Source organism: Drosophila mauritiana, chromosome 3L (assembly GCF_004382145.1).
Source record: "Drosophila mauritiana strain mau12 chromosome 3L, ASM438214v1, whole genome shotgun sequence".
In the NCBI taxonomy this organism is placed as follows: Eukaryota; Metazoa; Arthropoda; class Insecta; order Diptera; family Drosophilidae; genus Drosophila; species Drosophila mauritiana.
This window is the reverse complement of record NC_046669.1, coordinates 18950849-18963753: the sequence shown is the minus strand read 5'-3', so window position 1 is coordinate 18963753 and position 12905 is coordinate 18950849. Positions and strand designations below refer to the sequence as shown.

The 12905-nt window shown below is 42.9% G+C and overlaps 1 protein-coding gene across 1 annotated transcript; it reads left to right on the top strand.

Moving 5' to 3' along the window:
• Nucleotides 1-59: 59 nt before the first annotated feature.
• Nucleotides 60-665, top strand: LOC117139373 (cuticle protein 16.5). Its single transcript, XM_033301622.1, has 3 exons — nt 60-128; nt 195-367; nt 473-665. Exons 1-3 carry the CDS (start codon nt 117-119, stop codon nt 657-659), a joined length of 372 nt encoding a protein of 123 aa, XP_033157513.1. The 5' UTR covers nt 60-116; the 3' UTR covers nt 660-665.
• Nucleotides 666-12905: the final 12240 nt, after the last annotated feature.

The following is a 12905-nucleotide window of genomic DNA, read 5'->3' as shown; positions in this document are numbered from 1 at the left end:
CACTGAGTGGTATAAATACGCCGCGGTCTGCCTTCGATTGTCATCAGTCAGCTCTTTGCTTTCAAGTCAATCCAAGCTTAGCTTCAAAACAGAAAACCAAAAACCATTTAGCCATCATGTTCAAATACGTTAGTTTTGGATTGCCAAGTAGCTGAAGTATATGTAGTTAACTATCTTATTTCTTTTACTTGTAGGCCGTTGTCATCTGCGCCCTGATCGCCTGTGTGGCTGCCAAGCCAGGATTGCTGCACACTCCTCTGGCAGCTCTGCCCGCTCCGGTGATTGCTGCTCCCGCTCCCGTGGTCACTGCCGCCAGTAGCCAAGTCGTGGCCAGGACCTTCAACGGCATCGCCGCTGCTCCAGTGATCGCCCAAGTTCCGGTGGCTCCTGCTCCAGTTGTGAGGACCCTAGCAGCTCCCCTGCGCGCTCCAGCTCCCGTTGCCTTCGCCGCTCCCTTGGCGGCTCCTCTTCCCGCTCCGGTCGCTGCTCCTCTGGCTGCTCCAATCCTGAACAGAGTGGCTCCATTTGCTGCTCCCATTGCCACCCCCTTTGCTGCTCCGTACGCCCATCCCTACGCTGCGCCCGTTTTGGCCAAATACGCGGCTCCACTGGCTTATGCCCCAGCACCTTTGAACTATGCCGCTCCCGCTTTGTGGTAAAGGGAAAATCACATACCCCGGGATTAAGCAACCGTTTGTGTGTTCAATGACTGATAGCCCTTAATAAAACTCGTTAAAATTGGTAAAAAAAAAATGGTAGTGAATTCGCTCTTGTTGGTTTGGCTGTCTGGTTTTTCAGGTATTTGGTTAAAGCCCTTTGACAAAAAGATTTATGGTGCAGAAAAAGATCTGGCTATTAGCTTTTTTCGTAAATGTATTCTTTTCAAATTACATCACACAACGGTAGAAAAAATTGAACTGGTATTCAAAAACTGTTAATAATAGTTTTTATATCAAGAGTTGGAACATTGTTTAACACGTTTAAATATTAAAAGAACTTTAGTGCACATCATTTGATACATTTAATATTTAGATTGTTTATTTTTTATATATAAGAACTAATGGCATTTTAAAACAATTGGTTATGTTACGTTTACTGTTGCTCCCTTTTCTGAGCCATATTAGATACATAGGGTATTTGGATGCCCGGCTATATTCTCCGCATCCCATACCTTCCGAATCCCCTAAAAAATGCTGGCCACTCATAGAGAGTCAATCGTTTGTGTCGCGTCGTCGCTTTTATCCAGGTCATTTGTGTTTCATTGTCCCACATTGGCTTCGTCTATGGTTCTAAGGACGAGTTATGGCACATTGGTGATGTGTGTGTGTGTGCATGTGGTTTTTCTGGGGATAAGTGGGTGCCCGAGTGGGTTTATAGGTGGCTCAGGTCGTGGAGAAGGCCACTCTGGGATCGAATCGTTTTTCATTTCCCTTTCATCGATATTTGCCATTAATTTGGCATTTGACAAACAATGCAAGAAGCGAAGCGCAATGAATGCCCAATAAATGTTCAAATTGTGGTCGTGTTTCAACTTTTCAAGTTAAAGGCACAATAGTCATGCAGTAAGGTTACCTTAAAGCCAAAAATTTGGGCGGAAGCAACGCCACATAGGGAAAAAAGGAAATTAAGAAAGTAATGTCGGGTAGAAAGCGAAAACTTAAACGGCAAAAGAGATAAGAGGCAAACATACACGCAATTCCTACACTACAAAAGCCTCTTTCCGCCAACCTCCCCCCCCTACAAAGTTTGCCACGATTTTCCCGGGTTGGGGAAATTTTCCATGTCGACGTTGGTTGATTTTCAACAGCAGCGCAAACGCAGCAAAGTTTATCCTCAATTAAACTTTTTGTTGTTGCGTAAAATTGCGCTTGAAGTTCGCCCCGCCATCTGTCTCTTTGCCTCTGAGCTTTGTGCGTGTGTGGGTCTAGGAAACTCACATGTACACTGAGAGAAAAGTAGGCATTAAATAAAAGCTAACCTTAATAAGAGCCAGATGGCAAATTATTGCAATATAAAGACATTTCCATGTGTATCTACAAATTTGAAGATGCATTTCCTTGTAAATATTATCTAATATTATCTAATATCTAAAGGATACCTTTTTTCCTATGTATCTATATGTGCGATAGGCCGTACATCAGGAGCGGGTTCCCTGCACTTCCCATTCATCCGGATCTTCCTTTCCACTTCCAGTACCATCCACCATCTTCATTTGCTGGCTTAACTTTTAACTCCACTTGCCTTAATTTTTTGCGCCAAGTTTATTGTTGTTGTTCATCTACTCGGCACAATTTTTCGGTAATTTCCGCCCTTGTCCATAGAAGCAGTTGGGGCATGGCCCCAAAACTTCCCCATTTCTTTGAGGAAGGTGGCTTTCCCAACCATTTGAGCCTTAGAATTTCATTAGCTCGCTTCGTATGCGTTTTAATTTGTTGCATCATTGCCTTGCCGAGTTTTCCTTTTAATTGATTCAATATCAAGTTCTGCGCCTGGATGGAATCCACACCCTGGTTTATTATCATCTTCTGCCGCTGTGGGCGAAAAGTTTTTAATGCATATTTTCGAGTAATTAGCAAGACTTTTTCATTAGGGTTCGTGTTTATTGGTTTCATTATGGCTCACTTACATATTTTACCAAGCTACCTTGGTACAATTATACAATACAGTTTCTTAAATCGAAAAAAGGTATAGATTTTGAGAAGTAACTATATGCTAAAACTGCTTAAAATATCAACAGCCGAATCTTATATTATATTAAAAATTGTGTTTGATATCTCGGCTTTATAAAAACCATTTATTTCTGTACCGGTTTTATTTTGTATTCAAATTGTTTAACATTTCAATATCATTCGCTGCTCATTTCAATATTTACTTTAGCTGCACATGCCAATGGTGCAGTAAATTCTTTAAGGACTCGCACATCGAATCCGCACAGGAAATGTGTGTATGTGCACGTGGGGAGCTACATCCCAGGACTCCGAGCAGACAAAGCGGACTAGACGTTTGGTCGCAACCGTTTCCGGTTGTGGTTGCTTAGGCCCTGGATCCTGATTCCAGGATAACGGCAACCCGAGGGGAAACGGCGGGCATGCGAGGGAACGTGGCCAAATAACGGCACTCAGTCACTCAATGCGGTTGCTTAGCCTTTCAGCTACAGACCGCAAAAATCCAGCAGCCTTTTCTGGCTTTTGATTCGACGACAACGGAACGGGAACGGGAACGGGAACGGGAGCGAAGCGCATCGCATCGGATCGCATGGCGTATACGTAATGCACAGAGACGAATTTTGGGATTTCTTGGGTCTCAGTTAAGATAACTTTTTTCTTAAAAACTAACTAACCATGAATGACAGCTATCGTTTGTTAAGTTCCTCAGTTAATGCCACTTTCGAAAGACCCAAGTGTATGTACAATGATGTACATTGTACATCAATCCCAGATCTTTTCGACCAGTGTGCGTATACGTGATTTGTTTGCCAGAGCAATTTACATGGCCCGGCGATGGATGAGATGCGAGATGTGCGACAGAGATGGCGCTGCCGATGCCAATGGAGATTGTGATTCGGATGGAGATGTCGAACGGCGGATTCTTTTGCGTGTGCTTGTGGGCACTGTGGGCGGGCGCCGTGCGGGTGTGGCTGCTGGCACTTTGACATTTGGCACCCGCGCGAAATTTTCAATTTCCGAGCGCCAGGTGGTGTCCGGGGCGCAACTTTAATCGCCCAAATGCAAATCCAAAACGACGCGTGGTTAAGCGTCTAAGTAATGAGCAGCTGTCGGATCGCAATTTGCATCCACGCGGATGCCAAATCCGACGCCAAATGCAATTGACAATGGAACGAATCGACAAAAGCTTAATCAGAACTAATAGAAAAAGGCGTCGGGTGGCTGGCGAAACAAAAAAAAGCCATGCCATGTCTGTTTCTGGATGTCGGAAACGCTTCACTTCCTGTCAATTGCCATGAGCTGCGGGATTTAGCTGAGCAAAGCCTTTTCCATTGAATGCGGATTATGCATTGATTTTTCGCCCATATTACGCATACGCAGGGTGGGCGGCAGGTGAGCCAGCGAACAGGAACATAGAAGGCAATAAAAATCCCCTTAGATAACATCGTTATCACAAAACTTGGCTCCGAGCTTAAAATTGTATAAATTTGGTCGGGCCAATTAAACGAATGGTAATACTCATAAAATGCGGCAATAAGTTGCTAGATCATTTGTATAAGTACATTTTTATGTTTTCCGTTTTTATTGCAGCTCATATTAATTATGTGTAAAAAATTACGGCTTTAATTGTTTTTAATGGTAGTGTAAACATTGTAGGATAGGATCAATGCTCCTTGGTTGAAAGGGAATGGGGTCAAAGGTCGAATGGGAATTTTCACTTAAATGCATTCAGCAAAGGACATCGAGCTACGAGCATATCCAGCAAATTTCCTTGCTCGCAGCGCCTAAACAAAGGAAAGAATTTCCCGAGTTCCGTCTTCCGGTTAATAACCCTTTTCTGTACCAGCTCCCTGAAGGAGAAAGTTTTTCCGAAGTTTGTTTTCCTGCGCGTGTGTGCTGATGGGCGAAGGGATTCCCCTTTCCGGACCACCCACACATATGTGCGTGCTGACGCAGCTCCTTGAAATCCGCTTTGGCTGTCGAAAAGGAAAAATAATTAATTAAGAAGTGCAAATCATAGCAAAATTATGCGGGCTGCCAAATTAAAACGAAAGTAAACGCCACCAACAGAAGCATCTAAAAGGGAGCAGCTGGTGGCAAATTGCGGGAAGTAAGCTAAATTAAATGATTGGCGACACGAGATGAAAGATACAAGATACTCACATGCAGGAGCTAATGAAGGATTGATGGGCATAGCTGATTGCCGGCAGTGTGGTGCGTTCTAATCAGACTAAACAGGCCAGTCTTAAAGGTTTTTGTACCAATTTTAAGTGGCATTTCACTTTTCCCACTTTCACAGGATTTCATGCTAAATGTATATGTGCTATTTCCAACCCTAAGTATGCCAACAAATAACAAAACTTCTCCGGTTTAAGTTTATAAATTTGCTATCTGCGAAACATGCTGTCTGGCTGTAATAAACTGCTGGCCAAACGATTTGCGGTCTGATGACATGCGTTTTCCTACGCTTTCCCTACTTGCATTTCCAAACAACTCTCGAAGTGAAAAAAGGGAAACTGCTTGGGGAAAAGTGTGGAAACAACTGCAACTGCCAAGGCTATTTAAAAGCTCCAACTCGAACTCAATTCAACTCCTTGAGTGTCAGTTCGGATTCCGTCTAGTTGGCCACCATTTCACCCATTTCACCCATCTCACCCGGAAACCTGTGGGTCGACAAGCAAAACTCAGTCACAACACCTGAGGCAGCCAGCGAGAACTGCGCCAGTATAATCACAAGAGCTTCCCAGGGTCGACTCTATCTGTCTGTGTATTTAAACTTTTGTAATAATCTACGGCAAATGCGCAACGTCAGCGTCTTTAGCTGGGTGAAATTGCTGCATCTAACCACCCACCCAAACCCCACCCAATGGTTTTCCCGGCAAAGTTGTGGGACGCCATTTCGCTTTTGCTATTTGTGTTGCGACTTTCGTTGACGCTGTGCCCAGTCGCAGTCTCAGAAATCCAATGCCAACTGCATCTGCCGCTCCCGGCGTACAAACTTTACCTTTCCCAAATTTCATTTGCAAACATTCTGTGGCACAGACTGCAAATTGAGTGTTTAATTGCAACGAAGTGGCATTCCAGGTGGCAGCAACATATGCACTGGGCAGTCGAAGCCTTTGGGCCACTTTATTGGCCTGCTTTGCACTCTGCATTCCCCAGTTTGGTAGTGAAAAATTGTTGGCTATTCAAGTGTGGCAGGGCTGCAAGTGTTGCATGAACAATTTCAGTAGATAGTATCTACTAGATACCTTTGTGTTGCATAATGTGACTCTTTAAAGCTTACTTGCACTATCTTTAATATTAAGATGGAATAAATGTGCAATTTTGACAAGCTGATTTAAAGGAGATTAACATATCTTATTAAATTGTATTTAATATAATTTTTTTAAGCTTTGAAGCTGCCAATCAGTTTGGCTAATGGTGCTATTTTCGCCATTCCCCTTATTTCGAGAATCCCACAACCTCTGCCTGCGACGGTGAGCAGCCAATCATTTCACTTGCGTTTTCATTTTATCAAGCGTCAAAAGTAATTTGCATTTAGCAAATATTTGCCTCCTTTTCCCGCCCAGCCACAGCGTCCTTCTCGCAGGACGAACATCAAAGTGGCATCCCGCCATGCGTGTCAAAGGCGTTGGCGTAGCTTTAAGTGTAACTCGCTTACCGTTCCGACTGTCAGTCATTCGAAAATGAAAGAGTGTGGGTGGGAAGCTCCCTTTTCCTTTTTTTTTTCTTTCACCTCCGGCGATTTTCGCGTTGCCAAGGCGCACAAAAGTTGTTGGCAGGACATGTCCTTCGGCTTAGGCTGGAAGAAGGGTCATTTTTGCGATGGATTACTGGCTTGCTTCCTTTTGGGCTGGAAAGTACGAGCTGAGCAGTCTTAGCCCACTCTAAAATCAACTATACCGCTAACTCGATCTAGCCCTAAATATGCTAGTCTAATGCTACACTCCATATTTTAACATATGGTAAGACTCAAAAATTCGTTTATGGTGTGGCAAGAGTGGAATATTTTCGCTCCCGTGTAAAATCGGCTTACCCCTGTTTTCACCTGCAAACTGAAACCGGATGGAGTTATTGTTTTGTTGCCTGTATGGTGGCGATAACTTTGTGTGATTTTTAAGAGGGATCGTGAAAAGAGGGAAAACTCAGCGAGCGGCAAGTGCAAAAGCTTCGCCGATGGTCGTTGTTGTTTGCTTTGAGTTTTTCAAACCGTCCAAGCCAACAACCATTTGGCAAAGCTGTTTCCCAGCCACCGATGCAGCAATGCTCCTGTGCATTTTATTGCACTTCGGGAAAAGGATGCTCCGTGGGTGGATCCATAAATTGCGCAACTGATGGGCGGGTAGTAGTAGTAGTTACTAATAGCAGAATGCACTTATAAGGCGGCAGTAGTTAAAATATCCACTACATTTCACAGAATAGGAAGGATAAGCGAAATTACGAATAGAATAATATATATATTATTATTATTATTGTTATTATTATTATTATTATATATTATAATATATTATTATATATTTCATTATATTTTAAATATGTTTAAAGTGACATATCGGTAAACTAAAAATTTAGCAAGCATCAAAAGGAGTTTGTCAGCTCAAAGCTCTTCTACGTAGATAAATAGATTTATTATTACAACGCACAAAGTGCTCGATCCACCCTCTTGCTCCTATTTGCTATACACGGTTTTTGTAGCAAACTTTTTAGCATTTTTAACCATCGTTGTTGAGCTGGGGAAAACCTCTTTGTTTTCCTTTTGACGATGGCTCTGTCTCCGCTCCACCCGCCCCCTTCTCTACCACCCTAAACACGCCCCTTTTCCACCTGACACGGATGCACAATGCGCACGTGTTCAATAACAATTGTGTTGCATACTTTAGTGCGCCGGGACAAAAGGATGGCATTAAATTTTAAAGTTGAGCTGACTGGCGCATCGGCGAGCAAAGCGTCAAACGGTTTACAGCAAATCAATTAGAGCTAAGAACTTTTCCAGCGCTAATTGCAAGGGATTTTCTTCCTCTTCTGCTGCTGGTTTTTCTTCGACGCCCCCCTCACCACCGCCGCTGCCAACACTCTTCTTGTTGACTTTGTTGTTTGGTGGATGGGGGGGAAGGGGAGGGGTAAGCGCGGCGAGGCGGCCAAAAAACTGAGCAGGAAATAAAATAAGTTCCAGATGGACAAAGGCACTGCCCCATTCCACCGACGCTCGGCCAGAATTCTCGGGGATTTATCATGAAGCGCTTTGTAAGGCTTTTCGGGTCTTTGCCGGCCATGTCTGCATTGCGTATTTCCTATTCGTGCAGTTGAAATTAATGTGCAAGCCTTTTAATTACACGACAAATAAGCAAACAGCCCAAAAAGTTTTGCTCACTTTGTGAGAACTTCAAGATGGAATGGAATGGAGCGGCGCCGAGTGAGCTATGGCCAAAATCACTTTGAAATCGAGGGCTGCGAGTGAAGAAATTGAAACTTGTTCGGAAAATCCAGGGCTCACTTAGATTTAGATTTATAATTTAAGATTTAAGTAAGCAAACTAAGTTTAACTTGGAAAAAAATCACTTAAAAGTTAGAACTTACTAGTTCAAATCTCTGTTTTAAGATACTATTCAAGTAAATGCGAGAGTAAATGAGATCATGTTCCATCCCTGATTAACTAGAGCCTGCAACATTAGTTGAGTTTACATGTCTCTCTGTGTGTGTGTGTGTTAGCCACTAATTAATTTGGCTTTGACTGAGAGAGCTGAGAAATCGCCGGCAGCTTTTGGCGACGAATTTTTCTTGATGCCAGTGGCAATGCGGCTTATTCCCGACTCCTCTGCAGCAAGTTTTCTTTTGCCAATGCCCAATTTAAGTGTAAAATCGAGGGAAAGTTTATCAAAATGCTGCTTAATCAGCTTTATTTACAATGATAGCATTTGCATTGCATTTTCGCAGGGAGCAAAAACAAAAAGGACTCGAGGGCAGCATGATGGAGGACGCAGCTCAGCGTAAAATGCATTAAAAGCGAGGCAAACAAGTCGGGGGGAACTCTCTCAGGACTTTTTCCACCGCACCTCATTCAGAAGTTATGCATTATCAAGTGCCTCAGTCCTGAAGGTCCTGGCGCACCGAGAATAATCAATGCAATTAAAAGAAAATCCTATAGATTTTCATTTACATAGTAGTTTGAAAAAAGAATTTCGATTTAAATAAAGGATCTAATAAGGATCTTATAAGTCGTGATCTATTTAAAAGGACTAGGTTTATGTAAAGTCGGGATGAAATGTTCCTGAAAGGACTTTTCATCTTTTTATTTTAAGGACATTTACATAACTGTATCTCAGAATTCCAAACTTTTTTCCTAACATTCAGAAAGGAACTGTTTGTTTTTTCTTGTGCAGGACAACCACATCCCGGGTACGGAGTCTCAATGGGGTCCTGTTCCCAGCTCCTGTGGCCGCTCCTGCTGTTTACAAAGCTACTTAATCGAAGTGCTGCCGATGCCGCCGCCGCTGTTGGAATTTCCCGAAAATCCTTGCCCTTCTCCACTTTCCGTGTGCATTAAATGCAATTTTTTGCGTTTGGCTTGCAGCTTTCCACTTTTTTTTTGTTTGCCTGCATCCATTCGGTTTCTGTTTGCTTCCGGTTTTCATTAATGGTCTTAACATAAAAATACAATTTGCTGACGTTTAACTGGCTTGGCGGACGTTAATAAATTTTTAAGCGTTATTTGATTTAATTTTTTCACCACCACTTTCGCAAGCCGAACCACCCGAAATGTGCCGGGAACTTAATGATAGCGACGGCCCCATGGGGGGACTTTCCAGCCGGAGGCTCTCGAGCTGGCCAAGGTGTTGGAGCTGGTTAAGTGTGTGGCCCGGAGGGTTTTCCGCCTGATCACCCGTCCAATCAATCTGTTTACGCTTCTGGATTCGCCAGACGGATTATTTACACAGGGGCAGGCCCGGATGAGCAAGATTCCTCATAAGTGGCTATTTGCACTGATAGATTGCCTGGTATATGGAGTTTGTTAGCAAAACATCCACAATGATAGATCCATACATCTCAAGTCAAAACAGTAAGTTCTGGTTACTAGTACAATTGCGCTTGAACTTGCTAGAAAATATTGCTTATATCATTTGTTCCTAATATATTTTTAGAAGTAAATTCCTTTATTTTAATAGAATAGTATGTTTATTGCATTGTAAAATAATAAAATTTAATCCGATATAAAATTGAATGAGCTTAAATTGAGTATGAGACCAAGCGAGCCAACTACTATATTTAAAATTTAATTTATTCTATCTGTGAAATTCATCATCTATCTGCGTCAAAGCTCTCGAAATTTTTAATTAGCGCAATAAACCGTCAAATGTTGCTGTTAATTCGATTAAATGGTGGAAACAACGCCCGGATTCCGGGTCATCTGACATTGCTGACAACTGCAGTGGCTGGGCAGAGCGGAAAGCTGGAAAATGGGCAATGGGAAATTCGCCCGAACAATGCTGCACCTGTTACTGCAGCAGCAATAAAGCAAAGCAGCAGCTCAAATTTCTCCGCCCCACACACAGTTGTGGGTGGTGGTAGTTCTACCACCCCACCACCCCCCGTTTACCATTCAGCTTTTCATTTAATTGCGGTCGACTTTTGGGGTTTTGACTTACACAAGGCGAGCAAATCGGGCAGGGGAGTGGCACTCGCCAGCAAAATGCCAATCATCAATCAAGGTGATTTGTTTCAATGCCCCCCCAGCCACACATTTCACGCTGTTGTGCATTTCGAAATGGACAGACACTGATAGCGGTCGAGGGGGCTGCATTTCGAGGGGGTTGCGGGGGTCGGGGTCGGGGGTCGGGGTCGGGGGTCGGAGGTCGGCTAGGGTATGAGAGGTTCATTCGGCTTGGCACATGTGGCCAATCACTTGCATACACTTCAATTGCTGTGGTTTACTCACTCCCAGTCGCATTCGTCACGCGTATACGCATCAAAGTTCGAGAATAGCTACGTTAAATCATGAAAATGATATTCTTAATTAAATAAAATATATCTAATACATAATATCAATATAATATAATTCACATAATACCAATCCAAACATGAAGTTAGCCAACAAACGTGCGTATTTAAGCAACTAAAACTTAAATACAAACTATTTTAAGACAAATGTGCACATATTCGTAAACACTTTATATTCATTTGACAAAAACAGCAAATGTGTGCGCATAAACGTGGCAAAATTCGACTGTTCGACTGTTGTTCATCAATGAATTCAATCACGAAAATGCTGCCCCATTTGGCAGAGTCCCTTTCTCGATGTCTACTCACACTCGCACTCACTCAAACAGTCACAACACTCACAGTCGCAGCACTCACAGCACTCGAACCCCCCCGCAGACAACACTCCTTACCGCACTCATTCAGTCGTTGCATATTCATGAGCCAAGCACTGGCCTCCTTGTTTGAGTTACCGACGTGGCTTTGATTTAATTGCCTCGATTTTGTCTATAATTTATTTTAAGCCTTATCCTCTAGCCTTTTTCACTGCCAGAAACTTGGGCTTGGGTAAATATTTCGATTAATTCGCACAGTGCTTGCTGAATTCCTATGTTAAAGTTTTCCGTTCATTTGTGTTCACTTGCGTTCATTTGCGTTCATTTTCTTTCGTTCTAAAGAAAATAAATATATTAAATTATAACTTGAAACAATGAATTGATGGCAACATGGAAAGTTACTTTAAAAGTGCGAACCTGTAACTTTTGGCTGGAAGTTCAATAGTTAACATTTTCCTGTCAGCCCTGGCCGCCTTAAGTTGTAGGAATATTGCACTTTATCCTGGTTCCGCCAAGGGATCCTGCTCCTTGAAACCGCAGCAGCACATTTTTGACGCTTAAAAAAGTTGTGGGGCTACCGCTATTTTTATGCGCCATTCACTTTTGTCGCCATTCAGTGCGCGCCAAGGAAAATGGGAAGAAAAGCCCGCTGTCTCGCAGGAAACTCACTCTCTCTCTTTCTGGCCAAGCTAGCCCTCTCTTTCGCGTGCTTGCAGCCATGTTTCATACTTTTTCGCAGACATTTTTAGCACTTTTTTAAAATTCCGAAAGAGGTGTGCGCATAAATTTTTTGGTGCCCTGCAGGCGGAATTCTTTATGCAGAATATTCCGCAGTTGCGAAAATAAAACGCTGCAAATCGTTGAAGAAGCGAACTAAATTCAGTTTAAGGCCAGACTGATTGTAATTTGATTTGGCCCTGCCCGCTTTTTCCACCGCCCACCCATTTCGTTTTGCCAGCGACAACAAATGTCATTTCCTGTCGCCGTGCGATTTGTGACCCGAGAAATCGTAATCGCACTTTATCTATTAGTGACATTTCCTTGCCACGCCCCTCGACTCCCAGACGGCCTTTAATGAAATTTACTCGGGTCGCCCCGTTTTCTATTTACTTTTGTGGCACGAAATTAATAAAGGTCCTCGTTGGCTGGCCCACCCATCCTCGCCATCGAACCGGACAAGGCCAAGTGGAAACTTAATCCCCAAGGAAATTATGTGAAAAATGTGCGTTGGGTTTGGCTTTTGTCCGGCGTTTTCCTTTTCCTCGCAGGTTGGCTGGGGATTTTGTATTATTTTTTTGATGCTCTAAGTTGTTAAGCGGCGAATAGCTGTAAATATTTTTGTTGGCCGGCTTAAAACATTCAGCGTATGGCCGGAAATAAAAACTAGGGGTTGGGGTTTGAGGGTCAAGCAAAGGGTATCTCAACAAAGGCAGCAACGTGACCCCTTTTCCATTTCGAGTTTTGGGCGGTCCTTTTCCGCTTCTCCGCCGGAATTGGAGGTTCATTTTTAAGCTGCGCAATTATCATTAAGTGGTGGCCGTTCTGAAGATCAGAGGCGTTTCCCTGGGAGGGGATTTAAGGGTTCCCAAGGAATTTTCCAAGGCCTACTGGGCAGAGGAATGCCAGAGAAAAACTCATAAAGGTATCAGAAAAAATTATCATGATGAATGGAAATAATACATTTTAAGGATTCCACAATGGATATCGAAAAGATTTAAATTACTGCGAAAGTCAAGTGAGTGTTCCGCTGCTGAAAAATATTAACAAAAACTAAAATGCTTTAAAGTAAGGGTTTCTCATTAGTATAACAGAACAACCCTTACTTCTCAATTTCAAAGTATCATAAATTTATAATTCTCTTATTGTAATATCCTAGCCAATTGCTATTCCTGAACACTTACAATGCGCCCCTGACCATCATCAGCAT